Below are 20,980 nucleotides of genomic sequence, written 5' to 3'. Positions count from 1 at the left end.
GTACTACTGGTACGGGCATTTTAAGTGGTATTCATGTGAAAACCAGAACTGATTTCATAAAAAACCTGTTCGGCAAAGTAGCAATCTCTTTGAGCCGTAGTGTTACCTAATTAAATGCTAAATGTTGACCATCTGTCATTTTAATCTGTGAGTTCTCCTCACAGGTAAAAATAAACCAAGGATGCAGTGTTAAAGCAAGTCTTAGAGCTGTGGTGCAGCCCGGCCAGAGGGAGTGAGGGGGTCTGAGAGCACGTGGGAGAGGGCAGAATTAATACACAGCCTGTCTATGCACACAGGGAGGCTCTACATCACTCTGACTTGTAGGAAAGGCATTGGCAGGACACCCAAGGTGTGCACAGCAAGATTCTGTGCCCCGGGCAGCAGCAGGCACCTGTTAGCTCCCCCAGAAGAAAGAGGGTTAATAGATCTGAGAGATGCAGAATGTAGCTCCAACTTTGCCACTGTGCCAGAGTAACTACACATTGTCCTTTGCTCACAGCTTCTTCCAAAGCCATAATTAAGTTCTTAGTTGAAGAAGAAGGGGAAGAAAAGAAGTAATTATGTCTTAAGGTCAAGTCTTACAACCAAAATCAAACAGAGATCAAATATCCCCGAGACTGTCGGAGGAGTTTGGTTTTGAAATTCATGGCTGGGGCCCATCATTAATACAAAATTTTCATTGCTATTCTTACAAAGTATAACATTTCAACATGATTTTACTTCAATGACTTTCAAAGGGAACACTGCACTTTACACAAGAGGAAGCCTTACCCTCAGCCTTCTCTCAAAAGTGGAAATATTGCCTTTGGTCTGCTCCCTCCTTTGCCTCCATTCAATGAGATTTGAGTTATGCTCTCCAGGAAGGGAGATATTGCACTTCCCTAGCGTGGGGCTGACAACCCCTGCTAGAATGTGAGGTTCTGTGTTCAGCGTGATTTCCATTCCACTGGCAAAGGTGACTCTCAGAGACCCATCTGGGCTGACCCGGTAGATGTTCTGTGTGTTATCTGTCAAAAAACAACCAGAAACAGGGAACAGAGAGAAATTCAAGTAGATTAACAAACGAAACGTTAGGTGCAACAGGGCTTTATGTTTTACACAGGGAGGTTGCAGACAGCTGAACACACACCAACTGCAGTGTGAGTTTTGTAACCTCCAGGCCTTCCCATGTCTGAAGAGGTTTTTTTACATTTGGGCTGTTGATTTCCATGTGAATGTTTCCGGCAGTAGGAATAAAGCATTTTTGGTTTCAGCTTACAGGTATGTAAACCCATAGACTGAGTATTGACCACTGATACTGTGACAATTTTAGCATGTTGGGATCTGTCAAAAGGACAATGCACTGCTTGTGCAAGACTATCTGAGGTCCAGCATGAAAGCTATTTTCCAAATGTCTAGGGTGACAGCCGGTCTCCCATCCTGTCCCTTTTCCCTGTATCACTGTACCACAACCTTGTCCTCTTCCCCATTAGCAGCAGGACTCTGGGGTCGAGGCACAGTGAGAGTCAACCATGAGCTGTTAGTTTCTGGCACTGCCCATAGACTGCAAGTATTTTCCTGAGACAAACTTTGGTATTATACCAATTTTGAGAGTTTCAGATTTAAGGACAGACATACAATTAGGCAGTAGATGATACAGAGAGCAGATGGAGTCACTTGGACAAAGCCTAACGAGTGACACCACAATATAATATAATTATTTCCACTTATACAGCGGAAATGCCATACAATAGTGGAGAGGAATGAGTGGGTATCTTGTGAGGTAAATTCTTCCTTTTCTTTTCCTATAGATCAAAAGTTGAGAATAAGAAAATGTCTGTGATGTGCTCAGTTACAAAGCTTTTATGTAGCAGACCTGGAAGGAAATCAGAGAGCTATTTCCCAGCACCTGCAAAGCCTGAACAATCCACTGACAACAAAAAACCCCAACAAGGACAAAAGCCCCCAGGTCGATAAAACTGTATAAAACCAAAAGTTCAGTGATGAATCTGCAAAATCTGGAGGACACTGGGGCATTTCCATTAGGCAGAGAGCAATTTTTTTTTTGAGAGAGAGATGATATTGGCAGGGGAATACTGTGGTGTCTACAGGGTTTGAGTCAAAATCTCATCCCCAGGGCAGTCACTAGCAGAGGTGGGTCACGTTTTGCCCCTTCCTACAAGCTCTGTCACCAGGACACAGAACTACCAGAAAGAATTTACAGCATTGGCCAAACAAGGCATTTCAGGGCTAATATGTCAGTGGAACCTGTCCTTCTTCTGGGAAGTATTTCTGAGAATAACAAAGCTCAGTGTATTAGAGATTAATCCAAGTCCTCCAGATACTAAAGTAGAAAGTAGCACACAAAGCCTGCAGACACTGGAGTTTTCAATAAGTAGATTCTATTCATGGGATTCTTCTAGGAGGAAAAGAATTCCCTTGTGGTTTGTTTTTAATTGATACCCCAGGAGAATTGTAAGCAGTATCTAACTGTTTGTGCTGAAGCAAGGAAGAAACAAATGAACTAATTCTAATGTCTTTTTTTTTTTTTCTTTTTGGCACACAGTTAAGAATGCACTAATGTCTGGGGTTTGAAATAACAGAAATGCTGTCATTACCTTGTTTTAAAGTATATATTGTAGAGGTAGCTGAGAAGTTCGTGGCTGTGATCACATTCTCTCTGTTTGAAGTATCAAGTTCCACTCGGGTCAGTTTTTCAACGTCGCTGTGGAAACTGCTGACTTCCCCAGTTGGGAAGGTTGCATTGGTCAGATGGCCATCAGAGTCATACCTGAAGGATATGATGTTAAAGAGCCATGAAAATACATAACTATTGTCATGTAAAAGACTTCTAAAAGCAAAAAAATAGGCAAAAAAGTAAAAAGGATTGTCAACACTGCAGTAAGTAAAAAAGGTAATAATTGGTCCATTTATTCACTCAAAATGCATTCTGTCCCTATTCTGAATTCCTGCCTAGAGTCTCTTTCAGTGGTGCAGGATAAAATATGACTGGAAACCTATAAGACGCCATCTACATCACTCAGCTTCTGCCAGAGGTTTTCTGTGCTGGTTGGGGTTTCCCCCAGCTGGGCTGTGATGCAGGAGTGAGGCCACTGGAGGTCACTCAGTGTTCAGGCAACCAACTCAACCCCAAAAAGGCGTTTTCATACCCATAGGATTAAATAAAAATTCTTACATTCTGAAACACTTAAAAACTGCCTTTTGTCACCGATGGGTGAAGTGCATAATAAGAATGGTGAATATAAAAAAGGGACCTAAAGCATAACAATAGCGATAAAATTAGATTGAAATCTGCAGCAATTAAGTTGCCTACATGGGTTTTACTCTTGTGTTACGTTTCCCACAGGTCTACTCAAATCAGCAGGAGCTTCTCGTCAGAAGTACCAGCACCAGAATCTAGAGTACCACATTCCAGTTCACCTAAACTTCATCAGTGCTAAAGAAATTCTTGTAGTTTAAGGTACTTGATGTGAATCAGGTCATGTCATCAAAAAGTCAGTAATTAATTCCAAAGCTCTGGAGCAGCATTTCTAACAGGTCTTTTCAGCTGTATGAATGTATTTGTTCTTTCTGATGGTTCATATGGAAACCTGTGCAGAACATTGCTTGGTGCTTGATACTGTTTTATAATAATGCCTCACAGCTTAAAAACTTTATTGATGCTGACATGTTTTTATTCACGTAAAACAACTCACTGATATTGCAGATGTGTTTGCATGAGCAAAACCAACTCGTTCATAAAATAGAAACTTATTTGTGCAGGTAGGAAAACATAATTAAGTTTTCAAATTTTATTAACTGTCTCCTCTCATTGACAAAACATATCCTCAGCTGGTGTATCAGCTGGCAGAGCTGCAGTGCCTTCAAAGGACCTCTTCCAATTCACATCAGCAGACAATCTGGCTATGTCCTTCCCTTAAAGGTGTTGGCATAATTTCCTTAGGATCTTTATTTGACCCTAATTAGTCACACAAAATCTACATGTTACAAGAAGTATTGGTGAAAAAAAGTCAGGATTTCCTTCAATATTAAAAAAAAAAAAACAGAGCAGCTGTTCTTTTCCAATGAAACACTGGAAAATGAACTCATGAGCATCTTGTGGTAATGCTAAATTCAATATAATCTCTTTTTCACCTCTTATTGCCCTCATATACATCACGCAACTTATTTACATTCTACCCTTATGCTGGTTCTGTGCAAGTTGACTGGGTGCCAGAGGCAGCGATTAAAATTGACTCAGATCACTACTTTTCATCATTAGAAAACTCCATGAACATTGGGCAGCTATATTTCATTTACTGCTTGATCAAACAGATATGACAGCTTGCTAGGTTATTTGGATTTGCTACTGTACCACAGAAAAATCCCCAAATAATGCATTTTTAAGGTGCAAATATAGCCAGTTTATTGGAATGTACTTGTGCACAAGACACAGGATCCATCTTCACTAAGGATCTAGTTTTGCTGCTGATGAGATACAAAACTCCCTGTGTAGATGAAAATGGGATAAACTGTTCCTGGCTGGCTGGCCAGATAGGGTACTGAATCATAATGAGACCAGAGCACATGCCAACAGGCTCTTACTTGAGTAGATGGTCCCACTGACTTCAAGGAGGACATGCAGAATAGTGCCTCAATATTGATTCCGCAGCGTGATCATCTAAAGGGTTTTTTTCTTCCAGATTGCTCCAAGAAACCCAACCCTTCCAGGACAGGTTCTGTCACCTTCCACATGATGAATAGCAGAACACTGGGACTCAGCTCCTGCAGAGCAATGTCCTGCCCATACTAATAGGGGTGGAATCATGACATATTTCTTAATGTTAATTTGGGGCTCAGTTATGCCACTGTTAATCATGTCAGTGACCATTTAATCATGCAAATAATTGCATTGATTTCAGTACCCACATGAGAAAGTGCTCACCAATATTCGAAATGCACACATGGGGATAGAGCTTCACAATCCATTTGCATTTCTATGTGTAGCACAGTTAAGAGTTATATCATTTCAAAGGGAAAGCGGTCTAATTAATTTTTTCAGAGAGAGTTGTTTCTTGCAGGTGTTTTCTTGTCCTTGATTTAATAGAGGCCCAGTGCTCCCCCTCCCCTTTTACAGCTTTAATGATACAATATTAAAAGAAATCTAGATGACTGAAAATTGTACATTAGCTATAATTTTATGCAAGAGCTCTTTCAGTACTTCCATTCCATCAGATTAGAGTAGATGGATGACAAGTACTTTTGTAGGTGGTTTTCTACCTCTTAATAATTTCCCTCTGTGAGTGAATCTGACATATAGGTAGATGTTCTGAACAGTTCATTATCTTTGCTCATATTCCCAAGTATGTGTGATATGTGTTGTTAAACAAACTCATCCCTATTTCAGTTTGACAGTGCCATGAACTTTTGGATGGGAATGCAAATCTAGCATAAGCAGAGAAGATGAGTCCAAGCAATTTGAAAGATGCTCATATGGTAATTCTCTCAGTTCCAATGCTATGTTCATATAGGGCTTGCCAGCATTTCACATATAAGTGAGCCCTTCAAAAAATTCCAATTTTCAAGCTGAAATTGTCTGTCAGTACCGAATGTGACCTGTCTGGGAAATAATATCTGGTTAAAGGATAACAAAGGACCATCACAACCCCTGACCTATTCATGGCAGCAGGTGAGCAGCATCTCCTGAAAGCACATCGAGTCAGCACAGTGCTGATTACAGCCTGATGCCCCTCTGGCTGCAGCACACTGGGTGACATTCTGTGTATCAGTCGTTCAGGAACTTGTCATATGTTATGAATATGACATAAAATATTGGACTGAATGTAAATATTAATGACATGGCTTCACTATTTAATTTTGTCATTTTGTTTTTGTAATGTTAGCAGTTGTATTTCTATTAATTTCTGTTCTGTTTCATTGACTGATCCAGGCTAGCAGAAGTGTGGGGTCATGCACAGCCTGGAAAACTGGAAGCATCGGTGAGAACAGTGTTGCCTAGCCTACAGTTAAATCTGGGAAAGCATGTAAAACTGTTTCATTTAGCAAAATTTCTTTGTTAATCATATACAGCTTATCAATCCTCCCCAGGCACAGGTATTTCTTCATGAACAAATCAGTATTACATACCATGGGAGGCACTTGCAAGCAGGTAAAGTCCTTTAAAAGATCTTATTACACCTGAGTCATACTTTAATGAGAAGAACAAGCAATAATTGTGTGAAATGGTTTATACTCAATGTCAGTGGGACTGAGTAAAATGCCGAGATTGAAAGGCACACGACTAAAAATAATCTGCTCTAACAATCAAGGTCCTGCAACAGCGCGTGAGGCTCAGCATTTAAAAGTAATAGGTATGACTTGGAGCTACTGTAAAGGCTTTTAGAAAGTGTCATTGGTCCGTGGTCTGGATTCACACCATCCTCAAGTGGGGATTTAAATGGGTCACTCTCAGTGCTGAAATTATTACTCCTTACAGACTCTGAACTAGAACTGCATTGTTAACATGATTTCCATCCATCACTTGTTGCATCCTCAAACAGGGATTATGACAATTAATTATAAGTAATGAGAAATCCTAATACATCACACCTCTTTATAAATAAAAAATGAACTTCCTCTTGGGTTGTTCTCTCTCTGGGACCAGACTGGGATGTTCTGACTGCATCTTTAACTGTCTTGTCTTGCTTTTTAGAAGTCCTGTTGATGGTCTTGCTTTTGAAGCCTTTCCTTGTATATACAACCTTTTGCTGTTACAGATCCTTTTGCCATTATATATCCTCTTTCCTGCTGATAGAGACAAGCTCCCTCTTGTCTGAATATTCCTTCCACTGGGATTCTCAATTTCCTTTGCAACACTCCCTTCTCTGATGAGTGTGCTAATTTCCCTGGTTTTGCCTTGCCTAAGAATTTCGCAAATTCCTGATTCATATCACAACTTGCCTCTACCTCTTTAGTTACAAAAAAAAGAATCCACTATCATATTTTCATTTAGAGAAACAGATGCACAATATGAAAGTGCAAATGAAGTAAAATTTCAGGCAGTTTCTGCTTTACTTCATGGGCACAATGCACAGAGCTTTACATATGACAGGCTTTGGCATCTAAGAAATTTCATTTCCAACGCTTGTGCAATAGCACTATTTGTCCTCTCTCACACAGTGTTAGTAGCAGGGTTTCTTTTTAAATTACTAGAACTGTCAAAAAAGTTTCGGTATTTTTTAAACTAGGGTTCCTTGCATCAGGCATTTTATGTCATAGACTTACTCATACACAGTTGTCCATCCGTTTTCATCACTTTTGGTTGCTAAAAGCCCCGTGTTTCCAGGATATGTCATCAGAGCCAGGTTGTAGCCTTGGGCGTAGACTCTTTTCAGAACCCCATTGCTGCTGATTGTCAGCCAGTACACTTGGCCCCCTGGCACGACGACCCACAGGGGCAGCCCACTCGTGTCCCTGCGGATGTGAACCGAGTTCCCGTTGCTGCTGGTGATGGTGCCAACGTCCCCCTCCCCGCTGTAGGTGAAGTTGTAGATGTAGTCCCTGGTGATGAGGTTCAGCGTGTGCAGGTGGGTGCCATTGATGGTGAACTGGTACAGTTCCTGGTCCGCGGGCGAGGCGATCTCGTACAGGTTGGTGTCGCTGAGGTGAGCCTTGTTCCGGCTCACGGCGCGGATGCGAACATTGCCCAGGTCTGCTACGTACAGAGTGTCATCAGGAGAGACTGCTAGGGAGGAGGGAGCTTTCAGCTTTGCATCTTTGGCATATCCACCATCACCTGGAGGAGAAATGGTAATTTTAGTAATCTCTAATATCCTTATTTAAGCTGTTCCTCTAAGCCTGACACACTGCCTCTCCTCAGTATCATTTACAGGTCAATAAACCGATATCCTCTTCCAACTAATTGAATCCCTATTATCTAAGGTTGGTGCAATTCTAAATTAGTCTCAATGAAGACAAACAGGAATATAAATTATCTAATTCACAGTGTTTTTGCTAAGCCCTGAACCCTGCTGTTCAGGCAAGTTTTAATGCAGAATTGTGAAAGAAAAAAACATGACACCTGAAGTTTCATTCCCTACTTATTGTCTCTTGGCATGTATTTAAAGCAAGATTGTGTTATAAATAAAACAAAAAGAAAATAAACCCCAGTAATTCAGCTAAAAGTAAAGATTAGTTTATACTTATTAAAAACTCCACAAAATAAGAACAGGAGCAAAAAAGTGCTCCGAGAAACAATCTCTTCCAATATCTTTTGACTATTTACTTGGTTTGTGTAACTTAAGGTTGGAGGAGGATATCTGCATTATCATGGACTGTATGTGCCTACCAAAATGAGTTTACATGAGCAGCATTTTCTGTAATCAGCAAGTAAGCATATTAATCCTTGCTCTTAGAAAAAAACATTACTCTGTGTTGCTCTCTTTCTCCTGACTGAGACATGAAATTTGCTGGAATGTTCATGCATAGCCTATGCTTCCTGGGAGATGGAGAAATTACCAGATCTTTCTGCCAAGCTGATCCTGCCTTTCCCCAACCCAGCCCTGGCACAATCATTAGATTTGCCACAGTTTTTAACTTTTCAGGACTGAATGTAGTTTCTCTCAATAGGAACCCTGAACAGGATTCTTTTCAGCACTGGTCTACCATGGCCACCACTAAAGCTGGCAGCCCTTGGCAATGCATGGGATGCTTTGATTATCATTGCAATGCTGGGTCAGCAACACACCTTCTCTGCAAGACCATTTGCATTTTTTCCTCTCTGTTCTTGACATACTTAATGTTTTCTTGTCAGTAATTAACCTTTTACTTGAAATGAGAGGCTTAAGAATTATGATGACATTATTATGGAGCTGAACATGGTGGTTCTAAAGAGATGACAAGATGGCAACATACTGCACACCTCTGTACGGGAATGCTGTCCTTTGTCCCATTCTGAAATATGTTTTCATGAAATAAAAAAGCCATGCTTTGTTTTGGTGCTTGCAGGGGAGAGTAGCTGAGAATGTCCAGCAGTGCACTGCAGGTCTGGCACTGGCTCTTAAAGCATAAAACACAAAGGAGAAATTCAACCTATTATGTGTTTGCACCATTTTTATGGTAGTGCAGTGTGACTTGAGTGGTGAGATGGCATAAGCTAGTGTTTTGCACTGGGTATGAAACACCTTGATACTGTTCTTGGTGAGAAAGGCTGCTTGACTCAATAGAATTCAGGTGCAATCTGCACTGGAGCTGGTACCGTGTTCAACATTGGCAAAGCCAGCTGAAACAGCAAGACAGACTTGGGACTCATACTCAATGGTGTGTCACCTCTGTATCAAAAGAGGAAAAGCTAGGACCACCCTGACATTCCTCCAGTGGTAAGTGGAAGACTCACATCTCAGAAGCCAAGGGATTAAATCCACAAAGATGTGCTGATAAGGTTTTGAGCTATCCAAGGAAACTGAACCATTGCTTTTCTCCTCTTCCCCTTGTCACTTTGCTAATCTGCATCTGCGTCAAAGGATCTCAACAGATAACAGACAGGAAATAACCAGCATCTCCTTACCTGAAAAACAGTCACAATTAGGGTCAATCTTGCAGTCACAATCTGACGGCGCTCCAGCAATTACAGAGATTTCGCCGTTGGTTGTGACCTGTTGGATACGGTTGATCTTCCTTTCATCCGTCTCAGCGATGTAGAGGATGCCGCTGTGGGACACGGCGATGGCCCTGGCTGACTCCAGGGTGGAATGGATGGCCACCTTGCTGACAATGAAGTGGTCAATGCCTGGCACCTGGCAGTGGATGGGGCGCCCGGCAATAATCCGCACACGCCTGTTCTCGGAGATCTGCAGGACAATGTTGTTGTCCAGGACATACAGTGAATTGTCCAGAGGGTTCACTGTGAGGTCTGTTGGCCACTCTAACCTCACCTGGAAAAAAAAAAAATCAAGAAGAAGGCAGGGAAAAGAAGGAAAAAGAATGATTAAGACAGTAAGGCAGTTTTAGTCAACCATCTCTGATCACCACATCATCAAGACACTTGGTGGATCCTCACAACACTACTTCTCTAATGCCTTTAATTACGTTTGGAAGAAGTTTCAACAAGCATACTCTTTTTTGAGGTCCCACTCCAGTGTGGATCAAAATTTGATTTGAAAAGTAATTTAGCACCCTCTGAGAGGTATTTGCACGAGTCCATTAAAGTGTGAACTTTATTATACCTATGCAGTCATGCAAATAAAAACACACACTTCATGTCATGCAACATCAGCCAGAAAATTTTCCAGGTCTGAATGTTATTGTTTCAAGGTTGCAGTCAACGCTGGCAGAGTGGAAAACAGTGAGAGGTTGTCAATGTCGTAACACTTTAATTGACTGTTAGCACAAAAGGAAAATGACATACTAGAAGAGTAGGACACATTTCCACTGTTTATTTACTAAGCAGGAAATGTTAATAAGACTTATTTGCCACAAGAAATATAAGCTTGTTAATACTTTGTAACAAAATAATACACCAATATATCACACTTTGCATGATACAGTAGGCGAGCCTTATTTATAATGATTTTGCTTTGTGAAATCAGTATTTCAGTCATGGATTAAGTAAATTCTTCACAGTTAAGGTAGCTTTATGCCTTTTTCCATGCAGGTGAGAGTGCCAACCAAGCAAAGTTTCCAAGCCAAGCTGGAGGAAACAGTAGAAGACTGACCTCACTCATTTGATACTTGTTGCATCGAGATCCGGGGGAATTAAACATGCTCCAAATTAAAGGTGGGGCTGCCTGTCAGCCTGAAAGACAACCCGCCTGCAGGCTGCTGACTGCAGCATGTACTGGCCAGACCTTCAAACTCCTCCTGCTGAGAAAGCTCGATAGACAGTGCAGGACTGCTGAACTGGGAAACAACAACAGGGCAGGCTGGTCCCTGTCCCCCACTCATGGCCCGTGGAGGGTTTGGACTGCAGCTTGCCTATGGAAAGGTCAGAGAACAACTGAGCCCCCGAGACTTCAAGAGAGCATATTTTTGTCTCTCTCAGGATGCTTTACTTGTTATCCTTCATGAAGAGATGGATGCTTTTATCTGAGTGGAATTTTTCTGGTCTAAATATTTCAGTCATCAGAAGAGAATAATTACCAGGCTAAAATGCAAGAGTTTTATATGCTTTCTATGCCACTGAAGCTTTTATTATTTCACTTACTGATTTTCATGCTGGTTTTGCTCATTTTTGCACCCTGCTAATTAAAAGCCCTACGAATGTAGAGACTGCTGATGCTGGTACGATGCTCAGCACTGAGGAACACCATATGGTGGAGAGTGTGGCCATCTCTACCCACCTGCTTGCCTGGGGTCAGCTCAGGAACCAGGCTGGAGGCCAAGTCTCTCCCTTTCTCAAGCAGCAGTATTTCCTGAATAATCTCATTTCCAGAAGTACATTGCTGGTTTGGTTACTGATGTTTTAATAATGTGAGGACACTGCGGCTACCGTGTCTCATCCTGCGTGGTGACCACACAATTACAAAGGCTCACGGAGCAATCCAATTCCTCCTGGTGCCCAGTCCTTTTTACCAGACAGCACCATCCCTGGCATTAAGACTAATGCTGTTGGGCTTGAGATTTCTTCCAAACCAGGTGGTCAAGTCCTTCCAAATGATGATAAATGTGGGGAAACAGTTGGAAACAGATTGCTCCCATAACGATGCTGATTTCTGTGCATGTGTAACTGCCTGGATTCCACCCACTGCACTGAGGCTGGTTTAGGCACCTCTGTTAGCTCGTGCTTCAGCTGAGAGTTCACTGGGACACCAAATAAAACTCTTCAGTTGACGTAAAAAGCTCTACAAGGCTATCTCCAGGAAACTTGGAAAACCCCCATATTTGCAATGCACCTTTAATGCAGAACAATTGATTGCTCTATTAAAGTAGATGGATTGTTTTTAAAGGCAAACAAACACACTGAACTTTAGGGGTCTCCACAGATCGCGTTGCTATAAAAAGTATCTTTGATTAACCATAACTAGATTATTCAAGAAAAAAAAATTTGGGATGAAACTATCTATCTTTGTTATCATGACCTTGCCTAGCACCTGCCATTTCTTAATAGCTGATTTTCCTTTGTGGACCAGCTACACTGCCTTTGCCCAGCAAATAATTTGAACTCCTACCACTGTGAAGGTAGGTCTGGTGTCCTACAGATAAATAGGTACTGGTTTGGGCCTAAACCACTTTTTCTCTGGTTGATTTGGGTCTGATTTGGTTTATTGAGATAGAATAAACTCTTATGCAGCTGCACATTTCATTTGCAGAATGTGCCTAAAGCTTAGTCTTAACAGCTGTTAACTGCAAGCATATTTGCTTTTGTACTGATCACATTTGTGAATCTAGTTGCACTGCAGTAAAAATAAATAAAATTTTAGTTGGGAACATGCAGATGATTTTGGTAAGTACACAAGAACTGATGCCTAGCTCTCTGCTCTGCACATCTAACTGAAGGTAGGCCTACAGCTTCTCCTTCCTGGTCTTGAAGTGGTCATGGATGTATCAGTGGTTTAATCTCATCTGAAATATTAAAGGTAGGACACACCTGTCTGGAGATTGCAGCATAAACCGCAGCTGCTGCTCACTGCAAGCTTATGCCAGTGAAATTGGAGAGGAAGAAAGGTGAAACAGCCCAGTTCACATCAAACATGCACACTAACAAAACCACTGAGCATTCCTAAGCTGAAGAAGAATTTCACAGATTTAAAAAAAAATCTGCATTGTTCTTGACAGGATGAGTCTTCATGACATCCCTTCTCCCAGTGCAGTCCCCAACAGCAAGGCCAGTTTATGTGTTCCTACAGACAGCAGGTTCAGGACAGTTTGCTGGCTAAAAACTAATCACCTAAATCAGCTTAAGCTGAAGTTTAACTGCACCCTCAGGTTCACTGTTACCTTGAAAAGTCACTGGTTGTTTACTTCCCATTAAAGCAAGCTGCCCTCTGGCAGGTTCCGTGACCAAACCATCAGTTGTGCTTCATTCAAAGCCAATAAACATATTACAGAGAAGCACTTCAATTCTCATCTGATATGACTGTGCCTCTTACAAAGTTTTTCCAGATAAAATCTCAGTTAGGATTAGAATATTAAATCAGTTAATATACCTTTTAATTTGAAGTAGTACTTCACAGGTCTCTGTAAAAATTCCTCTCCTCTATATGTATATTTTTCTTGTAACTCAAAATTGCACCAATTCCAAGCATTGCTTCATGTATTTAATTTTTTTTTTTTTTTGAGCAGTGACCAGAAATGGCATTGCTGATTATCCTATTATAAACAAACAGCCAGGGTTTGTTCAGTAGCAGTCAGTACCTCACATTCTTCACAGACTGAAATTTTCAGGTGACAATCCTGCTTTGGTTCATGGGAGACTGAGCATATGCAATGGAAATCATTGACAAAACAAGTGAACCCTTGGGCAATGAGACCTTTTGCATGTAAGTATTAACGTGTCAACCTTTCTGGGAATTCAGCATTTGACTGTCAACATAAAGGCTCCAGCTATATCTAATAATCCATCTCTGGTTTGAGAAGTGCAAAATTAACACCCACTGGTCTGGCTTTCTAATACATTTTTTCATGTCAAGTGCTCTGGAAAACACAAAGGTAGCTTCAGTTTAAATGAATTTTCTCTGGGAGATCTACATTTAGGTAGTTACCTAGCTCTCAAGACCCAAATCACATTTTTTGTGTGTGAGGGTTTTTTTCTTGCAAAATATACATGTGCTTCTAGAACTATCTACCTGCCTATCTGGTTTTGAAATATTAAAAAAATTTTCTGCAGAGAAACCTCTGCTCTGGTGCCAGGACCACCTCCTTCCCCTCCTTCTTCACTGACCTGGCTGTCTGCAGAACTGTTCTCTCACATATTCTTACTTCTCTCTCTCTTGGCTGCTGCTGGTATTGTACAGGTATTTTTCTCCTTCTTAAATAAGTTATTCCAGAGGTGCTACCACTGCTGCTGATGCCTTGGCCAGTGGTAAGTCCATCTCAGAGCCAGCTGGCATTGGCTCCATCGGACATGAGAGAAGCTTTTACATCTTCTCACAGAAGCCACCCCTGCAGCCCTTCTGCTACCAAAACCTTGCCATGCAAACCAAGTACATTTTTTCTCAAACAAAACTTTACAACTAAATAAATAAGGCGAGTTTTTTGCAAAGGGACATTGCCAGCAGAGTCCACACTCATATACTTCCTAACCATACACGCTCACAGATGTGCACATATCTACATGTAAGTTTGTGAAGAATACTGTTTCACTTTTGGTGAAACTTTTTGCACATTTTGCATAACATTTGATAACTGTGCCATTTTTGGTACTGCTTTAAACAAATCAGATCAAAAAAATTACACCGTTCATATCAAAGTAAGAAAAGCAAAGAGTGAAAAATTTATCCTTGTCTGCAGATGCCAGTTTCAAGAGCTTAACTGTTTGGTTGTGGGGGTAAATTTCACTGGGATAAGTTTCATTTATCATGGATTAAAAGAAGCTGCATAAATCCCTAAAAAGCTTCACCATTGCTTTGATTTCTTGCCATGCACTGCTTGTTTATTTTGATTCAATTTCATGTAATAGCATAAAATTCATGCCAAAATTTTTCTGATAGTCCTGACTGATGGATTACTTCCTATCTGTGCCACTCAGCTTCAAGCACTTCTGTTTATGCTACCTTTGCCTTTATTCAGCTCTACAATGTGCACTTGCAGACATGCTTATGGCCTCTTCCATATTTCTCTTTTGATGCTAACTTCCTTTTATATCTCCTCTAATTTATCATATTATCATGGAATATCCTGAATGGGAAGGGACCCACAAGGATCATCGAGTCTAGCTCCTGACCCTGCACAGGGCAGCCCCAAAAGTCACACCATGTGCCTGAGAGTGTTGTCCAAACAACACTCTTCTTGAACTCTGTCAGGCTTGGTGCTGTGACCACTTCCCTGGGGAGCCTGTTCAGTGCCCAAACACCCTCTGGGTGAAGAACCTCTTCCTAATATCCAACCTAAACCTCCCCTGACACAACTTCATGCCATCCCCTTGGATCCCATTTATACTTTCTTTGGATGTTGTTTCCAGGCCAAACCCTCTTACTCACCACAACACCTTTTTAAAAAGCGTTTTTCTCTCTTCCCACTCAAACCCTTCTTTCTCCTTCCTCCTGGGATAGAAATGGCTCCAAGGAAGGACTTACACAGGCAAGCCATTAGGAGTGAGCTGGTAGTTTACAAGGCTGAAGGAGGCTGGTTCTCCTTCCCTGAACTCTTTTCAGGATGTCTCACCACATATATTTCTCTGTATTTTCTCTCCGTTGACAACCAGGGATATTTTTTCATCGTTTTCTGTCAGTTTGCTCTCACTCTGGACTCTTCCTTTTGTTGACATTGACACTGTCAGTTCCTCTCAGCAGCTTTGCTCCTTTCTTAATGGCACACAGAGACACAATTCAGCTTCTGCAGTTCGACACTGGGGAACCCTTACCTAAGGTGGGATTGCAGCCTCATCCCATGCTGGAGGAGCCTTTGTTTCTCATGTTCCTGATCCTGCTTAGTATAAAATCCAGAATTATACAGTTCAGCTGTAGCATTCCCTGCCCTAAACTTCACAAATGGTGCTCTCTGCATTCATTGGTCCCCAGTGAAAAACCCAAATAAAATGAGTTTTGCAGCCTAATGACTGCTATTTTCTACCCTGGGCTGGGAAAGCAGCTGTGGCACATTTACAGATGCAGCTCAGAGGTCTGAGGCCACCGGTTCTTCAGGATCATGGCTCAGGTATTATCCCTGCCAACCTGCCTTTGCCATCTATTATTTCCATCAGATGAGGGACCCACTGCAGGAAGGTGAAGACAAGGCACCACTTCAACAGTTTTCACTGCTTGTCTTTGCCTCACTGTGCTCTCACTTTACAGCTCTCTCCTTTTTTCATAATTTCTTTTTTATTATTTTTTTTTCTGCTTCACAACTTCAAAGACAGTATCTGGGGTCTACTAAATTGATAGGAAAAGTTGATTTCTATGGGGACAGTTTTCACACTGTCTTTATTTAACAATAGCGGGAATATTATCCAGCATCACATAAGCACATTGACTATGAAAATCAATGGGACTTAGATTGCTAAGCCGTTTAAGTCTGTTTAAACATGGTACCCATGGTTTACACGGGCTATGAAAGGAACACTTTGTTAAATGCCCAGAAGGAATTTCTAAAGTATTTTGAGCAGACTGGTACCTCTGAGAGGAGGAATCTTAGACTCTTCAATTAAAATCTCTCAAAATAGGCCATGAATAGGATTCTAGCCCAAACACGTCTCCAGTGCTGGAGTGGGAATAGATGTCCTCCAAACATACTGCTGCAGGTAATTTGCATGGCCAAAAGGAGGAGTGGGATCAGGTGGAAATCTAGCTAATAACAGGACTGGCTCCATTCTCCCTCACTTTCTAACTTGCATTTCCAGGTCCTGGAGCTTGTCAGACAAGATGGCACAAAAGTAAGGTTGCATAAATCTTAAGTTTTGGCTTCATCTTTCCATTTTGGCCTCAGAAGTTCTGGATACAGAAAGCCAGTGTGCTGCCAATTAAGATAAGGTGAAAGGTATATCTTGAAAAGCTTTAGCTGAGACAGTAATTAAGACTGTTTAAGAACAATGAGGGGCTGGAGCTAGTACATTATGGTGGCTTTTATTTCCAGTAACTACTGACATTCATTAAAGCATCTGGCCTGAAAAATGAGAGGAAGAAAGGATAGATAAAATGAAATTTCTAAAATTGAAAAAGGCAAAAGACCTGTCTTTCAGCAATGCCTGCTACTGTGAAAATATCACCCAAATACTCTGACTCTGCCCCGATTTCTGAGTCAAACTCAAAATGAAAATTTAAACTGAATTCTTGAAATGAAAACTTCCTACAGATTTGTGCCCAGGAAAGCCCCTGTCTCTGCAGGATCATGACCTCTGACAACAGCTCTGCTCCTCAGGGCAGAGCTCCTTTAACCCCAGGGCTCAGCAGAAAGTGGGACGGGGGAAGTGAAGGACGAGGAGCCGCTGCCAGGGGGTGTCTGGCCGGGACTGCAGGAGCCACCACTGCTCCTCAGCCAGGTCAGGGCTGTAGAACACATTCCCACAAGGATCAGAAAAAAAAAAGCCAACTCCACGGCTTTCACAAGAAAATACAAATTCACTTCTGTGATTCTAAGCTTTCCCTTAAGACTTACACCACTAAACTCACAAATACAACTTCTGCAAGGGAAAGAGAGAAGGACGGGAAAAAAGGCTATTCTGCAATTCATGTTTATGGCAGGGCATCTTCTACAGAAAATTCCTGCTACACTACACAATTCAATAGTAATAGCCTTTTAAAATCCATTTTAAGAGTGAACTAACTCTTTACTAAACTGTAGCAGAGAGTTAAAACAAAACCACTTCATGATCATCTTTAAAATATAAATATTTTTTTAACATATATATATAAATGGTAGGCAGAAAAAGCAACAGAAGTAATGAGTCCTTACTCTTACAGAAATTAGCCCCAAGATCAATTGGTATCATGACATGTTTTTCTGCAACTAAACCTTTCACAAGTATTTACACAACAGATATTTCCACTGAGAAAAATGAATGTAATCTAACTACCTCTGACACTGCATTGAAAGCAAACCCGTACTGCTGCAAGGCTTCAAACAGCTACCTAAAAAAATTAGGCACCTTGCATTTTGCAGAACAAACAAGACAACTGCACTCCGTTCAGCAATCCTTCTGTGTGAGCATTTACACTGATTAGATACTCAGAAGAACTTGCACTGGAGAGTGCTTGATTCTAGTTTGAGTCTAGTGCCTGTAAGCAGGCACTCTACTTTAAATTTCTGTCAGCTCAGGGCTTTGGTTACTGCTGTGATGCATATTTGAATATGCATTGTCAGACTGTGCCAGAAAAGCTTACAAAGATAATGTTTAGGACTAATGTTTTCTCAAGCAAAATTCAAGATATATCACTCAATTCAAAAATGTGTCTCAAGCCTGGGATGCATAAACTTGGATGTAAAAGGAGAGGCATTTTCTTTCCTTCTGAAAAGGCTCTAGAAAAAGATTTTAAAAGAGCATCTGAAATTAGTTTTGTAACAGGTTCCTAATGAGATCAACAAATAGTTTCTGATTTTCAGTAGCTGAACTCTAGACCTAGAAAGGCATAGAAAGGCTCCAGGCCTAGAAGCCAAAAGGCTCCACAAAAGTACCAGGTGGGCTCAGAGAAAAAGCTCTACAAGGCTTCCAAGCCACCCCAGGAGCAAGATGTAGTGATTCTCTAGCTGTGCTCAGAAGCTGTGGAAACCCCTGCTCCAAAAGCTGTATATGTAGCAAGGTCCCATATCTATAAAAGTACTAAATGCCTTCAGAAAGACCCTTGGCATCTCTAGCAAAGTACTAAATATCTGGATCACAGGCTCTTAGGAATTTCTAGACCTAAAAAGCAATAGGAATTTATAGAGAGCACTAAGTCTAGAAATATCCTTTTAAAGTATCTTCTTTTCTTCATTCCTTCAACCCAAATACAAAGAGACTGAAGCAAATAATATAAATCCTTCTGGCTGGCTGGGAGGACACAAAAATAATTTCACAATGAAATTAGTTCCTTAGGAGTAGACTACTTATGCAATTTTCAACCATTTGACCTCTTCTGATTCCCCAGATTTTTGGCACACCTTTCATGAGCCACCCAACAGACTTATGGTAGTAATAACAAAAATCATGTTGGTTTCGTTGTCAGTATTGATATAGACAGAGGATTATAACTCTGAACTGGTGAGAAAAATAGAAGAAAAAAAAGAAATACATATGGATGGAGGACCTAAAGGGTTTTACATCATATCATGACTTTCCCCGGTTCTCACCAGAGACAACTACATGCTGTTCAGTTTCCTATTTTGCTTTGAGCAGTTGATTGAATGGCTATTGAGTGATGTTCAGACATTTATGATTTTCCTGCAATGTGACCTACATTGCTAAACTTCATAAATTTATTCTCCAAGGCAGTGTATCATTTTGCATGCCACACTCATCCCAAAGGAAGCTATCAGCAGGAGATGAGGCCCAGTTTGTAAAAGCTGAATGTCCTTCAGACATTTTTAACTAATTTGTTTATAAATGTGTTATTGTCAGGGTAACATACTGTATCAAATAGTGCTCTCTATCATTCTGTTTGCAGCTCTCTGTGGCCTAAACTCCATAATGCACAGCTCTAGGCATACCCTCTGTGTGGCACGCTACAAATGGGTGCAACCCATTTCTGTCTTGACATTTGCAAATTTTTTTTCCTCCACTGACAGAGTGCCTTTTATTATTTTTTTCCTTGGCACAAAAAAAAGGATAGAAAAGATGCTGCAGCAAACATGGTACCACAGAGAGGAGAAATCAGGCAATTTTAGCTGTCACTGCCCATGCTGCAGCTCCTGCCATGGTATGTTCTGTGGTTGTCACAGGTTATGTTGGTTTAACTTCAGCAGCTTGTAAGTACAACTCAGGGCAAACCTGGACCTAATAACAATAATGGATATATCACTAATAGCTCCACAGCAACACTTGGTACTAAAAAATTTGTTTACAACCAGCTTTGAGACTCAAGAAGTACCCAGACAGCAAGGGAGCAACTCCATACAGAGTTCCCTCATGCTGATATGCTTCTAAGTCCTGCCCTTTCTAAGCTGTTACTATGGTGTTGTTTTGACAGGATCCACCTTCTTTCAGGTTTCCTCTGAGCAACTGGACCAGCTGGCAGGCCTGAAGTATGGCTGGGCTGGCTCTTTTGACCCTGCCTTCTCCAGTTATTGAGATGCAGTGCTTTCAGTTGTGCAACCATACCCACACTTTCTTCTAAGGCTTGCAAAGGCAGCAAGTTGCAGCCACGTAAAATTACAACGTCCTGATGATAGAATTAAATGCCTATATTGTTTTTTTCACTTACACTGTTCTACGCCTCTATTTCTGTAAGGTTTTTCCTGATCTGTGCTGCTGCAAAGAGAGACCAGGAGTCCATAAACCAGCTCTCACTTCTCTAAGATGTAGGACAATCTTCCTTTGACCTACTCAGTGCAGCAATTTCTATCCCAGCAGTGTGTGACTTCTCTGCAGAATGGACACCACCACCTCTGGTGCCTGCTGGCCTCAAACCTGCCTTGTACTCAAAACTCCAGACTTGTGAGAACCCATTTGGTTGTAGCTCCCCTGCCTCACTCATAAGAGAGAAATGTTGTGCAACATTTCTAAATGGCCAAACCAGAATAAAATCTGAAAGGCTTGGAATAGAGGTAGTAAAGACAGCTCCACATAAGAGTTCAATTATTATTATTCCCTTCATAAGACAAAAAACCTGTTACATCTGTGGGAGGTCCTTTACCCCATAAATATGAGAAGAGCTTGGTGAGAGGAGAGCAACATGCACACAGCACCAGCCCTGATTATTTTAAAAACCATGGCTAATGCAGGAATTCCTCCAGAAAGAACAGAAAATAGCTGTTCCTTAAATCACAAGCACACCTTGTTAGTAAATGTGGATGAACAACTGGATTAAAACAAAAGGAGGGGCACTGCCTGCTTGGCTTTCCTCTGCATGCTCCTGTCAACATCTACACTCCCTGCTCAGCAGACTTGGGGCTTGAACTTCAGGATGTCAGGGACCAGCTTTCACTGTCTGATTACTTATGGTAGCTCTGCAGTACACGGAGAAACCACATACACCTATACATATATAGACATAGTTATATTTGCATATATTGGTATAGATTATGCATTAATATATTCTTCATGCTTACATTTTGTCCACTATGTCTCCTCAATAGATGAAAAAATCAGATGCAGTAACCAATATATCTCGACCCATTGCAGACTCCCCCCAGTCTGGCAAAGCTGTACTGAACATTTTCAGCAGTGCACTTAAGCACAGTAGATGCAGCATCTGCCAAAAATAACTAATCCACT

At 41.2% G+C, this 20,980-nt stretch overlaps 1 protein-coding gene across 3 annotated transcripts in view; it reads right to left on the bottom strand.

Moving 5' to 3' along the window:
* Positions 1-20,980, bottom strand: part of TENM1 (teneurin transmembrane protein 1) — a 306,894-nt gene that overhangs the window by 19,078 nt on the left and 266,836 nt on the right. For all 3 annotated transcript variants that reach the window (XM_027898080.1, XM_027898096.1, XM_027898087.1), the window contains 4 exons: positions 9,545-9,911; positions 7,264-7,774; positions 2,598-2,770; positions 772-1,007 (listed from right to left, as the gene is read on the bottom strand). In XM_027898080.1, the coding sequence (XP_027753881.1) occupies positions 772-1,007; positions 2,598-2,770; positions 7,264-7,774; positions 9,545-9,911 (1,287 nt within the window). The remainder of the gene's footprint in view (positions 1-771; positions 1,008-2,597; positions 2,771-7,263; positions 7,775-9,544; positions 9,912-20,980) is intronic.

The sequence above is a fragment of the Empidonax traillii genome, unplaced genomic scaffold (assembly GCF_003031625.1).
Source record: "Empidonax traillii isolate 1590-97213 ecotype Southwest subspecies unplaced genomic scaffold, ASM303162v1 scaffold20:size5563877, whole genome shotgun sequence".
NCBI lineage: Eukaryota > Metazoa > Chordata > Aves > Passeriformes > Tyrannidae > Empidonax > Empidonax traillii.
The sequence above is the reverse complement of the archived record's forward strand: the minus strand, read 5'-3'. Positions and strand labels throughout refer to the sequence as shown.